Source organism: Camelus dromedarius, chromosome 4 (assembly GCF_036321535.1).
Source record: "Camelus dromedarius isolate mCamDro1 chromosome 4, mCamDro1.pat, whole genome shotgun sequence".
Classification (NCBI taxonomy): Eukaryota; Metazoa; Chordata; class Mammalia; order Artiodactyla; family Camelidae; genus Camelus; species Camelus dromedarius.
The window spans coordinates 70,123,504-70,140,368 of record NC_087439.1 but is presented as its reverse complement, the minus strand read 5'-3'; the positions used below and the strand labels follow the sequence as shown (position 1 = coordinate 70,140,368).

The window sequence follows — 16,865 nt, the reverse complement described above, 5'->3', positions numbered from 1 at the left end:
AACCAAGTCCAAAGGCAGTCTGACCAGCCTGACCAGAGGGCTGCTCCACCTCCAGCATTGATTACAACTCAGACAGGAAGAATGGAATAGGCAAAAGGCCTGTGCTGGGTGAGTTAACTAGGTCTTTCTCCGAAGATCCAACAGCAACTTCCACTTTTAACCTGCTGGTTAGAACTATTGTGTGACCACCCTAGTTACAAGGGATGATAGGAAATGTAGCTCTTTTTAAAATCTGGGCACATTACCACCCCAAGAAACACTGTTTTATTAAGAGAGAAAGAATTCACTGAATATCATTTAGGCGACTAATGGTGTCTCCCACAAATGGGAGAACTGAAATTCAGAAATTCAGTTACTTGCCCACGCTTGCTATACAACTATTAAGTGATAAAGCTCATTTTGGGACCAAAATGTGACCAATACCATTCCACATTACTTATGCTACATAGACCAGAAAAGCAAGTTTTCATGATAGGATATTTGAGTTGGATCTTTTATCACAGCATCTGGACATGAGATTAAAATGGAGAAGTATAGAATTCAAGGAGCAATGAAATGGATTACATGGCACATTTGAGGGTGCCAGTAAGTTCATTTTGGTGAGAACTTTAGGATTCGGGGAAGGAAAGAAGCTGGGGAAAAGATTAAAAAGATAAGAGAGGTTAAATGGTACAATTCCAGAAGGCCAGACTATAATTTTACAATTTGCTTAGCATGGGTTTAAAAGTCTTATTTAGATTATCTACTAAAGGAGCCTGTTGAGGCTTTCCTAAAATCTGGATGAAAAATTAAGCTTCACAGATTTCTGAAAATGGTATGGTGACCAAATGGAGGTGATAGAGTAATTTACTGATTACTGTAATGAAACTGTATAACAATTTTCTGCCCATGACTCTTGCATCTGTAACTGCTTTTAGAAACTCCTGCATTTTTTACATTTATATTCTACAAGAACACTCTAAAATCTTAACGATGGACATTCATTCATTCAACAAAACACAAGTTTCCTGCCTTTTTGGAACTTACATTCCAGTAGAGGGAGGTAGACAATAAATAAACATAAAAAATAAGTATATATAAACATAATAAATAAGTATATGCACTTATATGAAAGTATATGTATTTATATGTATTATTATATGAGGTATTTATATTAGGTTGATAAGTGATATAGAACAAAAATGGAGCAGAGAAAGAGGGAAATATGGAGCTCAGTGTGGAGAGAGTTTCAGTTTTAAGTTGGACAATCAGAGTGAGCCTCACTGAGAAGGTACATATCAGGTACACATAAGCACTCTTTTGAAGAGAATAGGTGAGAGTTAGTCATGTAGATACCATGCAGAGTAATGCAGTAAGAGGGAGCTGCAAGAAAGGAGAATGCTCACTCTGCCTATGGATAGATGACAAGACAGACCACATGGGTAAAGATGCTAGTAGGTGGGTACGAAAGACTTTGGAAACTCCCTTCTGATTGCTTCAGTTTTCACAGTGAAATAAGAAGCAAAGCCCTTAGGTGAATCTAGAGATTGATGTGTAGGGGAAGTGTGTTAGGGCGTTTAGGAGGAAAGCTAGTAGGAGAGTAATTAGACTAGGAAAGTATATTGTTATTAATAGGCCTACTTGATTAAGGGTTCATTTAAAGTTATGTTCATAAATTGAAAGTCAGATTAGTCAGCATGTGTGTGTGTTTTTCTCCAATCATGGGCAACAGTGACTGAGTAATTATTGAGAACCAGACAGTGTTACCTGCTGACTGTAAGTCTGATAAGTACTATCAAATCAAACAAAGGGGAAAACATTTTAAGTCAAAGTAGTTCCAGGCTAATAAACAATTCAGGTAGTGTAGAGAACAGCAGAAGATTAGTCTAAAAAGGCAGAAGACTGTGAAAGACTTACTTCTAAACTCTCACCTCCCTTTGTCCAGTCAAAAAATATTCTGTAAAAACTTTGCTAATCCCACTCAGATCCCCCGCTTTGGAACTCATCTTTAACCAGATCCTGAAAACTTGTAAATATTGCACTCTGTAAGATACTGCTAAGATTATCAAGATAGTATTCTCCGTTACTGCAGTAAGCAAAAATTGTTTTGCTTTATCAACAGGTTATATATATATCAACAGATTATATATATATATATTTTATCAACAGATTTTATATATATATATTTTTATCAACAGATTATATATATATTTTTTTTCCAGATTCTTTTCCATTACAGCTCATTACAAGAAATCGAATATAGTTCCCTGTGCTATACAGTAGGTCCTTGTTGTTTATCTATTTTCAGGTTAATTTGGAGATATTTTAAAGGAGCCAACATTTGACTGTTTCAGAGGTCCCATCAGCATCTGATCAACTTTGAAACAGCGCTGATCTTCTGAGGCCTGCACAGGGCCTCTCCAGTGCTTCCTGCACAGGGCCTCTACCATGCCAGTGGTGAGGTAAGTTCATAATGGATCTGAGGTCTGATTTCCTATTTTTTCATCAAACACTCCAATTGCTAAGTTTAGTTTGTTTAGTTTGATAGTAGTTATCTAGGAATAAGAAAGTCTTTTTAAAAAATCCATTGATTGGTTTGAAAAGCTCTTATTTGGGGTAGAAATCTGCATTATTACTGACAACCCTACTGTTTGTCCTTGTCATTTCTTCACTGTGCATCTGTAAGAGGAAGTTCATAGGGATACAGATGGGAATAAGTCTGTATATTCAGAAAGTCTCCCTTCAGACTGGCCTCCTTTGGAAAAACTGTCTTGGGTCATTTATGAAAATCTTATCAGAACTTTACTCACTCTTGTTTTATTTTGTCCATTGAAAGTCAAGTTCTCTTCGACTGTTGCCAGTCTCATAGGTTTATCCTGACTCTGGTTCTGTACCCACTCAGTCTGAACTCCTGCATCTTATCTGTGTTTATACTAGAATCAAAATATATCATCTTAACTTTCTACATGAGAGAAGTATTGTTTGTGAGTATAATGGTTACTTTGGGGAACCCTTGATGTGAACGAAATTGTTCCTTTTGGGAGGCACTTTGAAGTAAAGAGGAAGCAATATCCCAAATATACAACTGTCTACATTTTAAGGCAAGAGGAAATTTCCAAAATATATTCAAGGGATTATGAAATTGCCTCCTTGAAAGAATCATTGGCAAAGACAAGGGGACAATGTGAAAAATGTAAAATCATCTCTTTTAGATCCCTTCAAATCACAATTTCAGTATAACATCCTTTATTCTTCTATTCCACTTTCCTTATCCTGTGTTCCTCTGTTAGTTCTGTCTTACTTTCTGACTTTTTCTTCTTCCCTTCCAAAGGCCTCAGGAGGAGATAGTCTTGTTGATCTAAAAGAGAAAGATCACTTTGTTTAATATAAGAGAACCCTCCCTCTTATTTCCTTACTTCAAGTATTAATAACTACTGGCTTTTTAATCATACAAATCAAATTGTCAAGGGACCCAAATTAATGATTAAACTAGTTGTAATGACTCTCCCCTCCTTTCTGGTGTCCCTCCCTCTCTCCTGTGCATGTATGTCAAAGTGAGCTTTCCTGCATCTCAATTTTCTTTTCTCTTTAATTAAGGAAAGATAATTAGTCTTTTACAATGATAATTTTGTGTTTGACTAAAGCTGACTTCATTCATTTTTTCCTCTCTATTCCTCTTCCCCCTCCTAGGAAAACATTAAAGATTAGCTGATGAAAACAATTATTCTGTCATTATGTGCTCAATCTAGGAATATCTAATGATGAATTTCTAAAATGGAAAGAAAAAAATCATTAAACTGTTTTGTGTTTCTTTTTCTTTAAAATTGCTTTGAAGAGCTATTTCTGGTTAAAACTATAAGGAAAGAAGAGAAGGTCATGGTTCTAAGATGAAGGCCTTTGAAATAGGATTTAGAGTTTTTATAATTTTATTTATGAATGCAGAGTTTTTATTTTATATAGAAAATGTTCATAGAATATTCTTGATAAATAGTTGAATCATTGGACAAATTAGAATGAGTTAATTATACTGGTTTAAAGGACTGAAAAAGTTATCTTCTTCCTGAATGTACTATATGAAATTAATGTCAACACAGTATTCTAGATTATAAATTTTGAACACCTCATAATTAAAACTTTATTTTTGGTTTTATTGGACAAATGAGACATCATTAGAATCATTATTTCTACAAACTGTTAAAGATTACAAAAATTTAGAATTGTGATTGACTAGATAAAACTATAATGGCGAGTATTTTTAAAAGTTTTATAATCTTATGGCATTTCTATAGTATCTAAATTCATAAGAACTTTATATTTAACTAAAATTTATAGATTTTTGGGTAACTTAAATAGGTTAGACAAATGTTAAACCGAGTTAATTGATACATAATCTTTAAATACTTACATAAAATCTAAAGAAAAAAATGAGAGACAAAACATTGGCCACTGAACAGTTTTATCTTACTGTTGCTATTGTACATTTTAAAATAGATCTAGATCTAGATCTACAGGGTGTAAAAGCGCCTTTGGATTTTGGTATATACATAGTCTCCTTCAAATGTATAAAGATAAAATGACAGGCATGCTCATTAGAAAAGTAGCTAAACAGTTCCTGGTTTACTATCTTCTAGTTTTGTATAGAGGGAAAAAGTTTGTCACCTAGGTTAAGTGCAGCAATTAAGACTATAGTCAGTATAATTACCAAGAGGTATGAATATGTATGCAAAATAATATATATGGTTTGTTTTTTAAAGAAATTGCTGCACTTAAGATGGCAAGTTCATAGAATGCTGAAATGGCCTTCTAAAAACAGAGCTACAGCTTTAACTCAGAGGCCACATTCTGAAAGGATGAGTGCCATCCTTGATGATGTAGCATATGCATTAAGTTATAGATCTCTGTATGGTGCCGTGTTCCCAACAGGAAGAATGCATGGGTCTAGTAACCAAGGGGCAGAAGCAGGAGTGGCTCCATTTACCATCATTCTCAGTGACACACTGGGAGATTTGTGCTTCCCACCCCTTTAATTCTGGGCCCTGCAAGGTTGGAGGTTCTGGTCCCCAAAGGGAACATACTCTTGCCAGGGGGAACAAAGTTTTTATTGTACTATAAGATATGCTGTTGTCAGTGCACTTTGACACCAGCACCAGCAGGTAAGAAGAGGTATCAGCATTAAGGCAGGGGTAATGGACCCTGATCAGCAGGAGGAGGTCAGGTAGGGGGACTACATGTGGAGCCCAGATGATGCATTTGGGCACCTTTTGGTACTCCCATGCCCCATTGTAGCAGTGAATGGATGCAGGCAGCAGTGTCAGCATGAAAACAGTATGATTGCTCAGAACCTTCAGGAGTTAAGGTTTGAATCACACCACCAGTAAGCCACCAAGACCTGAAGAGGTGATAGCCGAGGTTGAGGGATTAGAATTAGAATAGCTACTGGAAGAGGGAGAGTATTAGTGCTAGTTGTGACCCCAAAGATCAGCTGCAGTGTCAGAGGTCCCATCTGAGTTTCCCCTCAGGAAATAGTTCCACAAGAACCATGGAAGATCTGCATCCTGAACCCGTGGGAAGAGATAAGTCTGTTCAGTGCAAGAGGTGAGGCTTGGCTTCTATGAAAATGAGCCACTCAGAGGTCTTGCTGCAGGTGGAGTAATTGACTAGTGGCCTCCGCTGCTATGCTCTGAATCTACCATGGTGCTTGTGTGCAGGAGCTGTGCTTCCACAAGTTACTCCCAGCCAATGGCTGAGCATAGTACTAAAGCAGGCCCATTTCTGTAAGAAGGAGGACTCTTTGGTAACTTTGACTTGAGGTCCCCATCAGCCTTGCAGACTCTACCCAATACCTATCAAGTCCTTGCACTGAAAAACTCAGCTTAAACTAGATGCCCAAAACATCATAAATATCTTACCTTTGTGCCTCCCCCTCAGAGACACTGCTAAGACTGTCAAGGTAGTATTTTTCCTTACTACAGTAAGCAGAAAACTTTGTTTTGCTCTATCAACAGGTATTTTCAAGGAGATAGCATTCCACAGATGAAAGGGAGCCATCATTCACAAAGCAGAGGGAGGAATTTCACAGGTAGAAGGAACAGTAAATGCAGAGGACTTGAGGTAGAAAGAAATGTGTAACAGGGCAGAAAGAATGCCAGTGTAGCTAAGCTTAGCGAGCAATAGAGAAAATGGTGTGAGATGAGGTCAGAGAGGTGCAGAAGACCTTGGAGTCCATGGTAATCATAGGGTCAGTTTCATCCAAAGTACAACAAAAACCATTAGAGGATTTTTAGTGGCCAAGTGGTATACCTTGCTTTATGTGCTGTAGGAGAATGTACTGTAGAGGGACATGAATGGAAACGGGAAGAGCAATTAGGAGGTTGTTGGAATTGAACAGTTGAGAGCTTAGGTGACTTGGAACTACAGCAATACAGCAAGCAAAGAGAAACATACAGATTCAGAATATATTTTGTAGAGAGAATCATCACGACTTGCTGATTGATGGTCTGTTGGAGAGAAGATACAGGGATGGTAACTGAAGGGGAAGAATAAAGAATCATTCCAGGGTTTTAGCCTTAAGCAACTACAAGGATGGTAGTGAATATTACTGAGTTGAGAAAGACTTATTGGAGTGGAATAGATTCAGAAGAGAAGAAAGCAAGAGCTGTCTTTTGGACCTGATTAGTTTGACTTCCAAATGGAAGTGTTTAGTAGGCACTTAGAAGTACAAATCTAGAGGTCAGGATTAGAGATAAACATTTTTGTAATTTATCAACATATGGATGGTATTTAAAAACAGAAAACAGAGATATCACCTGAGAAGAAATGTAAATAAAGAGAAGAATGCTCAGGATCTAGCCCTAGCCCTTGAACACTTAGGTTAGCAAGAGCAGGAAAAATGGCTAAGAAATTAAAAGGAACAACAACGCTTCAAACTGGTCATCTGAGTCCACTTTGGAAACTGAGGGAATGTAGGGGCGGGAAGTACCTCAGATTAGTTGCCAATTGAAGTAATCTCTTTAGTCCCTTAGTCAAGAAATACATATTCAGTGTATTATAATGAGGTCTCCAAGAGACGTTGGGATATAGGGTAACTCCAATCTAAATGCCCTTTAATATACTGTATTTACATTTAATACTCCCCTGCGTGTGAGGGGATTCAGATTTCTAGGCTTTGTTATAAAAATGGTTCAGAAAAGCCTTTTATTCTTTCTAGTTTTTTTACTTTCTAGTCTTTTTTTTTTAACCAATTATCATAAACTATCAATTTTTGGTTATCTTTTTTATACTTTATTCAATTTTAGATTTAATAAACTTAATTTTTTTCACTTATTTTGCTTTTACCTAAAATATGGTTAGATGGTAGTATAAATTCTGGCTTTAAAAGATGGTTAGAATTATGTAAATATATTAACTGTCTTATGTCTTTCCTCTCTTCAGGTTTGATTAATGTTTGAAAATACACTGAAATGTTTTTATGTCAGAATTATATTAGTAAAAAATATGGGTGTATTTAGACTTTAAAGAATAATTTAACCAAAATATATAGGCAAGAATAAAACAAAATGAAAACATTCAGCTTGTAGTTGCTATGAAACAGTGTGTGGCTTTCAGAGTAACAGGCTTCTTATCAGTTGAATAATAGTAATTCGTTATTCATGAGGTCTTTTTATTTCCATGGAAACACTGAGGTCATTTTAATTTTTAATTACACTGGAGTTTACAGTTCCATAGGTACTCTGTAGTGGTAAGCAAAGAAACTAGAGCTTTACCTATTTCTACTTTAAAAAATATAAAGGAGGAAACGATGTTTTAAAATGGAGATGTTTATAACCTTTAGCTGTATATTGATTATTTCTAATTTCACTTGAACCTGCCCTGCAATTTTATATCCAATTAATTCTTCTATTTTTGTCTACACCTTTTAACAAAAATCGAAATGTTTTAAGAACGTTTAGGTGCTCCGGGTTGACTCCTACCTTCTTAAAAAATGTTTACGTGTACTAATCTCACGTGTCTGCCTCTTTTTAAGCAACTCCCTCCTCCTCGCCAAAAAGGTTATGTGTATCTAGTAAATACAGCCGTTTTCCTTTTGTTTCTTTTCTTGAAAGAGCAAAACCCTTCGGAAACCTTTAGTAGTGGTAAAATAAGCCCTTGTACGTGACATTCGGTGGAGGCCAAAGTATGAGACACAAACACGATTAAGGAAAAGGATTTTTTGGGAGGTGTGGGAGCAAGGGTCTGTTCTTACTATACACTCCCAGGACCTATCCCCATTTTGCAAACAGAAATCGCAGCGAAATACCCCGTAGTTACCACCGTAGGGACCCCTGCCCTCAAATGACTCCCGGAAATGACGCCACCAGCCGAACGCTCGGTCTGCGAGTCCCCAGCAGCCGCGGGGGGTGGACGTAAGCACGTCGGCCCTCCTACACGTCCAGCTCGGGGAAGACTGGAGCGCCCCGCAGGGCACCACCACCAGGTCTTCAGGATCCCCGTCGACTGCGACTGCGCAGGTATGTTGGGGCGAGGCTTCCCGTTATCCCGCCCCTTCCCTGCCTTCGCGACCAATGAACAGCCAGTGCCTCGGGGAGGGTAAATCCTTAGAGGCCGGAATTATTAGCCGAGAGGACAGCCCCGCCCCTGGCTCCTCCCAGCCCTCGCGCCCAGCCTTCTGCCGCCGCCGCCCCGCCTCCACCTCCCGCCCGTCTCCCTAGCTGCGGGGTGACACGGGGCCTTGGCTTGGGAAGGGAGAGACGGGAGCAAGTTAGACGTCGGGCTGGAGGCGGCGGCTGCGGCGACGCGAGCCCGCAATGTGAGCGCGGTGAGGGGGAAGCGGGTCGTAGGGAAGAGCGGGCCGCGTGGCAGAAATGGGAGGGCCCCGAGTGCTCGGTGGTGAACGCGCCGTAGAGTGAGGGGCGCCCGTGAGGGGCCAGGTTGGCCCGGGCGTGCCCCGGCGCGGTCCAGAGGGCGTGAATAGCTAGTCCGGGAACGCCAAGCTCTTGTCGCCCCCTTTCCAGAGCTTCTCTCGGCAGTTTGGCGCACCTTAAGTTTGCCACCCTTTCGGTTGTCTAGGATGGGAGGAGGAAATTTAAAGGTCCCCGAAAAACACTTGGAGGCTTTCCCGGGGTGTTTTCCTTGCCGGTGCGTGTATGCTCCTTTCTTCTTACTGGATGGAGAGGTAGAGGGGCCGGTGGGCAGGTCGTCTTTCACTCTCTGAGGACTGTTCAGACAAACAAACCAGAAATTCTTCACCCTCCTCCCCACGCCCTGCCCTGCAACACGACAAACATTCCCGGCAAGTTTTAAGGAGTAGACTAGAAAATTCTAAGAGATTCTGTGTCTTTGAAATATGTCAGTAGTTACGTGTGCTTTTTCTTCATGTTTATAGAAAATATGTGCGTGGGAACGCGTTTTTGCTGCTTATTATCACCGGACATATCTTTTGTTACGAGTACTCACATTTGAGTTCTGCCCAGGAGGATTCTGACTTTTTATTGATGTGAAATACTGTATTAGCGGTAACACAAGTTTTTGTGAAATTTAATCAGTGTAAAAGCTTAGCCGGTTGTTTGTGGGAAGTGAAGTAGATAAATCTCTAGTTCTGATAAACATATAATTATTAATATGGCCTCTTTTTTAAGCAGACCCTTGCATATTTTTCTTTTACAGATTTATGTACTTGCCTGACTATCACTGATGAAGATATGTTGGAGTACCTGCTGAAACAATTTTATTGACCAGAAGACAGTACATTTGTTTGACTTCTTTTTGTTTTCCCTACTGCTTTGAGCTTTACTGTAACGGCTGAAAAACTTGGAAAATAAAATGAACATGCTGTGGTCTTGAACATAATTTTTTTTTTTGAGGAAAAATTAAAGTGCCAGAGTGAAAGCCAGAATGGCATCCAGAGAGAGACTCTTTGAACTTTGGATGCTTTATTGTGCAAAGGTAACTGCTTTCCTTTTTATTTTTAAGTTTTAAAATACTTTGTTATAAAATTTTGTGACTGGCCTTATTAGCACTTTATTTAGTTGGTAATAGCATATTCATTCATCGTGATGACCCTAAATTTAAAAACACAGAATTTTCTTTTTTCCACTTTTCCGGGTTTGGACACAAACACAATATTGGCATACTAATAGGGTGTGGTTTTAATTTGATATTTGTCTTCAGTGATCCTAAAATTACATAAGTAAAGTTATGACCTTAAGAGATAAGTAAGATCTTTGTATTTTTGTTTGTTCTTTATTTTCTCCCACAATTAGAGACAGGTGTTTTTATGAGAAGAACATTAAGCATTTTTCTCATAATTGACCTTTTAAATTGTGTTAAAAAGGTTATTGATTATATGAAAAGGTTTTTGATTTGAGGTGGTTACTGTAAGCTTGCCATGATGTTAGTACATTGTGTCATTTGATCCTCACAACAATCCTGTGAGATGGGTATTGTAATTATCCTTTTTTACTGTTGAGAAAAACTGATGCAGAGTTTAAAGGGACTAGTGAGAAGCAGAACTGAGCCAGGAACTTGGTACTGCCTGATTGAAGTCCATGCTCTTTTCCATTATGACTCATTGTTTTTACTTTTGTCATTCAAAAATAACTTTCTCTTCGTATTTATGTGAATTTTTACACGTTAGCTTTAATTTTAGGTTCTTGAAGGAGAAGAGTACTACTTAAAAACATGTTTTTCGAGTAAGAAGCTACGTTATTGCATTGGAAATACTGGCAAGGGTCAAAGGAACATCTCTAATTTACTACTTAAGTTACTTTAGGTCTGTGTGAAGAACTTCTCAGGTCTGAGCTTCTATTTCTGCATTGTCTCTTCAGGCTCCCTTTTTATACTTTCACCTCTTTAAAGGACAAGTTATTCTTTAACAGATGATCTCAGTTATCTTAATATTAAATATTAGAGTTCACACTGGAATTTTCTGTGACTTCCTGGTTTGGTATTTCTTACAGTTACTGAAGGGCATATACTTTGAAATGTTTAATACGGATTTTTAAAATAGGTTTTAGTCTTGTGTAATTTAGTGCCAGAAATGTCTTTTTAAAAATAGACCACTCTTCCAATAAAAAAGGAATCCATTTCACCACTTTTGAAAAGTCATTAACACGTCAGCTAAAAATTAAAATGCATTTTAGTATATGCGTGCTTAGTTTGAAAATGATTTCTTTAAAAATCCATGAAACTGAGTAGATTTTATAGTTTCAGAAGACAAAAGGTAAATGGGGTTACACTGTCTTATTAATTAGTTAGTTGTTTCTAGGTCGAGTTCATGTTTTATTTAAGTGCCACTGTGCTTATTGAAAAGATAATGTAGTTTGTTGACATACACAGAAATTTTGTTTGTAGTGACTTACATAAATATGAATCCTTACTCTTTTATGAGAATGTCTGTGTAAATAATGAAGGCCCTTCATGGTCAAATTTTGAAGCCTGTTCTTGGACGGGAAGATAAATCCCATTTTTATGTTTAAGATTTAAATCACTTGTGCATTTAATAAGATTAAAATGTTTTTTCAACTGTTTTCAAAAAATCATTTAAAAATAATGATTTTATGTTTCACCAGTTCGTATAAGTAAGCTTCTTGTGAGCTAGAAAAAACTTTCTTTTCTTCAAACACCTTGAATTCAAATAGCTTCCAAATACGCACCATAGGTTTAACACTTGGGCTCCCTAGTGCCAATGATTACCAAATACTCAGTTCTCCATGGTACCCTCTAGCCTTATTGCTCTCACTCTAGCCTATAGCCCTTCAAACAACCTGGCTTTTTTTTTTTTTTTTTGGTCTGACCTGGCTAACTTTTAAGACTTATTTTTACACCTTTCATGGCCTTTCAGACTACTTCAGGACTGCTCAGATCTTCTTTTATCTGGGCTTGTAGTTGTGGAGTCTAGTTTTGGCTCTGCTGCTCTTTTGTAACCTTGAACAAGACTTACCTCTTTGAGTCTCCGTTTTCCCATTTGTCTAGTAGTAGTGTTAAATTTATACCTGTGTGTATGTGTTTGTGTACAAGGAGAAATCTTGTTTAACTCCCCATAAAATCCTCATTTGTTTTGACCTCTGAGGGACATGGAGTTTCTTTGTCCTTACTCTGTGGATTACTATATAGAATTTTTTAGTTTATCTTTCTTTTTTAAGCTTTTATTATGAAAGATTTCAAACAGCACAAATAAAGAAGATACTGTCGTGAACCCTTTTGTGTCTGTTACCATGGTTCAATAACTATCAATTCATATTCTGTGATATTTCATCTATAACCCTCCACAACCCCTCCCTCTACCCCTGATTATTTTAAAGCAAAAATCCCAGACAACATATCTTATGCATAAATGTTTAAAAATGCATCTATAAAATATGAACACCTTTTAAAAACATAATCACAGTATAATTCTTTAAGTCATTAAACGTCTGATTGGTGTTCAGACTTTCCTGGTAGCTTCATAAATGTTCTTATTTTCCTACTGTTTGTTTGCCACAGTATTTAAACAAAATATACACATTGTATTTTGCTGAAAATTAGTCTTTTAAGTCTTAATCTATGGGTTCCCCCTCACCACACTTTTTATTGTTTCTATTTATTTGTTGAAGAAACCAGGTTTTGACCTTAGAATTTTCTTAGTCTGAGTTTGCTGGTTAAATTCCCTTGATTTTTAATTAATTGTTATTTCTGCTGGTGTTTGCAGACTGGTAGATCTAGAGGCTTAATTAATTCACATGCTATTTGGTGGTGGGGAGGCTAGAATCATGAGTGTCTTGGAACTCGGTGACTTTTGCCTTTATGCATTAATTACTTCATTAGGAGTTTGCAAAACTGATTCCAGTGTTACGTTTTTTTTTTTATTAGTAGACATATATAGAGAAATGTTCCCGTATCAGTTATTTGATGACAGTTCCTTAAAGGGAAGGCAGGTAGAATAAATGTTTGATTCTTTAGCTTTGTTTTCGGAATAATGTTTTGATTACTAGCATCCTCCCAAGGCGACTATTTTTCTTGAGTATCAAGTTCATCTTTAATGATTAAATTTAAACATTGTTTGCTATTTTGCTGCCCTAGTTGGTATGCTATTCATATCAAACATTGTACACATACCTGATTAAAGAAGATGACTTTGAAGATTTATGAAGATCTGCTTCAGGGCAGTATGTATGGTTAAGATATCCTCCGTTTTTGCCCCAGTGCTAACCTTGGCACAGGTGTTCCACAGTGTATAAGCAATAGATGAGTTTTAAGTTACCATCATAATGTTTCTGTGTAATGTGATGTTTTAAAGGTTGCCGTTGAACATTATGAAAGTTCAACAAGTGTTTAAATTATTTATTTATTTTATTTATTGTTTAAATAAGTGTTTAAATTATTTCTGACTGTATCAGAATTAACCCTTGGGTAGTACTGCTTGGTCAGAGGAATACTAAGGAGTTAATAAATATGTCTTTTTCCCATTAGTCTGGGTTTAGTTGCAAGCCTAAATACTAGTGATTAAAGTTTTTTAAGTAGAATTAAAATAAATCACTGGTTCCAGTGCTTACCAGATGGGTTCCCACATAGTAAACTCGGTATTTCGAGAGAATTTGGGTAAAAAACTTTGCAGTTTGTTTTCTTAACCAAACTGTTCAGATCTCACTTTGCACTTTCTCTTTCTAGGAATAGGATTTATTTGCATTGTTAAAAACGTGCATCTTCCTGATAGATTATTTGTTAACCTCATGTAGTTATTACATAGTACAGGCAGAATGATTTCTGATTACCCAACATTCCTGCTTTATACAGATTCTTTCACAATGCATAAGACTACTAATTCAAGTTATGTAGTCAGAACTTTTCTTGCCTTCCGAATGGTCATCCCCACCCAGGGTCAAGGATTTCATCAACAGTGCATTTCATATAGCTCTTATAAGTTAAACGTTAATTTGAAAACAGGTTTAATCATGTACCTGGATTTTAGTTCTGTAGTTAACTACTACTTGTCTAAACATATTTTTCTAAAGTGTAGAAGGCAACTTGATTTATTTTTTAATATCTAAAGATTTTAGTTGATATTATCAGTGTTAGGCACCACGTTAGTCCTTGTATCTTTTGACATTATTTCTTAATGTGCTTGTGGTAAGAGAGAAGGCACTAAGTGGGGAGGGCATAGCTCAGTGGTAGAGTACATGCTTAGCATTCACGAGGTCCTGGATTGAATCGCCAGTACCACTATTAAAAATAAATAAATAAACCTAATTACCACCCCCCCCCCCCAAAATTAAGAGCGATGTTGTTAAGAATAATTTGGGTTTCTACATCATTATACAACTTTTTGGATTTCATACGTTACATAGAACAGACATATTTGTATCACTGTCTCAAATGCTTCCCTTAGGTAAGCATAAGGATATATTTCTGAAGTTCAACATTTAGCCTTTTGATTGTGCTGTAGTTGGTCACCAGAATATGCAGAAGAGAAACTGAGCTTTCTAATAAGTCTTTGATTAAATCAAGTTGTTTTTGTTCTGTCTAGTGGAAAGTATCAAATGCATTAACTCAGTGAAAAGATACAAAGTGACTGAAAAACACGACATTTTGAAATGTGGCAGTGTGGTTTGAAATTCATGGTTCATTTTTGTCACTAGATTTTTGTTTTTGTTTTTGTTTGAGATTCAATTTACAATGAAAAATTTTGTGAAACTTCAGAATTAGAGCCAAGATATAGTCCCAGTTCTGCTTCTGATCTTAAGAGCCTAATTTCTTTAAATTTCAGGTTTTTCGTCTGCCAACTGGAAAAAATTACTATTTTGTAATATCTTTCACAGTTGTTGAGAACAAAATGAATTGACTGTATTTAAATGCACCATAAGGATCAAAAATATAAAAATGTAATCTTTATTAGTATTTGAAAAATACATATATGAGCATGACAGTGTGTGTATCAAGATTACTTCCATATTGTCTTTGTATTGTATAGTAGAGGGAAATACTCTTTTGTCTTTATACCAATGGTGATGAAGCTGTGATCATGAATGTCTTAATTTTTAATCTGTATTTATTTTTGTTTTCAAGCCTAGTGCTTAATTATCCCAATAATGATTTGAGATTTTTTTTTAACTCTAAACCAAGTTTGTTTTGGATCTTGGTGATGCTCCATTTCCTGCTGTTGCCCTTTGTCCTGCTAAATCTGGAATATGACTGAAATAGATAGTTTTGCAGTGAGCTCAGAGTAAACTTCCTTTTCTGAATAAAAGTTTTTCTTCATAAGGAAAATAGAATTTAGAGGTGTTTTATTTGGATAAAAACACAGGTACCTTTTTTTATATATTAATTTGGAAAAAATGGATGAAGAATACTCTTCTAATGAGGAAATTGTAATTTATTTATACAATTTTGGTTATAAACCTAAGTGAAGCTTTTAGCAAGATATACCAATATACATCAACCCTTATAATTTAACCCATTTTTCATAAGTCTCTGGAATGTGGAAAGTGTAGAAATAGCTCTTAATTTTTTCTGACCTAGTAATGACTTTGTATATTAAGAAACTAATGTTTGACTCTTAGACAAAACAAAATCATCATTTCAGTAGTACATGTTCATTTTAAGAAGTTAGACGTGGAAGAAAGCAACAAATAAATATTTTATGTTAATAGACATAAGAGTTGCCCTTAGGAAAGGAATATTACCTTTGTGATTTGACTTGTGGAGCTTTTGCACTACTCTAAAAAGTTGTTAAGGTGCAAGAAAATTTCTATTTTCTTTCCTTTCGAATATCAATATTTAAATTTCCTTGGTAGAAGGTTGAATTGAAAGACCTTAAATGTGTAGATGTGAAGCAAGAGGGAAAAGGAAGAGCCTAAAATAATTTTCAGGGATTTTTGTTTGTTTGTTTTGAAAACTAGTACTTGGATCATTCCATTCACCAAGTTAACAAATGCAGGTTCACTAGGTTTTCAGGTAAACATGTGAGTTAACAGTGCCTGGGGGACATCTAGGTAGAGAAACACCCCACAAAATTGAGTCCAGAAGGCAGTCTATGCTGGAAATAAGAGTTGAGAGTCATTTTTCTGGTAATTACTGAAGAGTTATAGGAGAGTAAAAAGAGAAGAGGAGTCAGTGAGTCCTGGAAAACATTATCATTAAGGAGAGGATAGAGGAAGAAGAGTTTCTTAGGAGTTTGGGAGGAGAACCAGGAGTGAGTGGTTGCCTCAGAAAGTAGAGGGATGTTATAAAGAAGGGAGTGAGTAGTCAGTGGTGTCAGGTTCAGCATAGCATTGAAGAAAAGTATTATGGAGCACTATTGGATTTCACAGTTAACAGATTGTTGGTAGCTTTAGCAAAGTTGTTCTAAAAAGGTTGGGGGGGGGAAGATGTTAAAAATACCAGTCCCCATTTTACTAATTTTTAAATTAAATTCAACAGACTTAAAATTACTGAGAAACATCTATAAAGTTTTTAAATGTTTATTCTTGATTTTTATACTTTTCTGGTCAAGGACCTTTCAGACTTATTCTTAACTGTATCTAAAGATTATCAACATTTTCTTCTAATGTGTGTCTTGTGACTTAGATTCAGACTGGTAAAATGATCTACTCTCGGGTTGAACCAAAGCGTGAATTGATCCATGCATTTCACACAGAAGTCATTCAAGCATTTCAAAACAGTTTGCCTCTGTTTAAACAAAAAAAAAAGCAGTTTTATTTGGTGTATTTAACTACTACATAATCTTGACTGAGAATAAACATTAGAATAGTAGGAAAGATAAGTACTGTTTCATATTGTGCAGGCAATGACTAAGAAGTCACAAGGGCAATATTTCTGAGAGCAATTGTAAGATGCGTTTTGATTTCAAAGATGCCAAAATGTAAAACATTACATGTCTTAGAGAAATATGATACAAAAAATGACCTAATAAT

The 16,865-nt window shown here is 36.4% G+C and overlaps 1 protein-coding gene across 5 annotated transcripts in view; it reads left to right on the top strand.

The window, feature by feature from the left end:
- Positions 1 to 8,399: 8,399 nt before the first annotated feature.
- Positions 8,400 to 16,865, top strand: part of NBEAL1 (neurobeachin like 1) — a 129,177-nt gene continuing 120,711 nt past the window's right edge. For 3 of the 5 annotated variants that reach the window (XM_010991745.3, XM_031451968.2, XM_064485095.1), the window contains exons 1-2: positions 8,642 to 8,785; positions 9,643 to 9,921. In XM_010991745.3, coding sequence (XP_010990047.1) covers positions 9,871 to 9,921 — 51 coding nt within the window. In that variant the 5' untranslated portion in view covers positions 8,642 to 8,785; positions 9,643 to 9,870. Of the gene's footprint in view, positions 8,487 to 8,641; positions 8,786 to 8,825; positions 9,115 to 9,642; positions 9,922 to 16,865 lie in introns of those variants that run through there. The other 2 variants (XM_031451969.2, XM_064485094.1) reach the window with 2 other exon arrangements.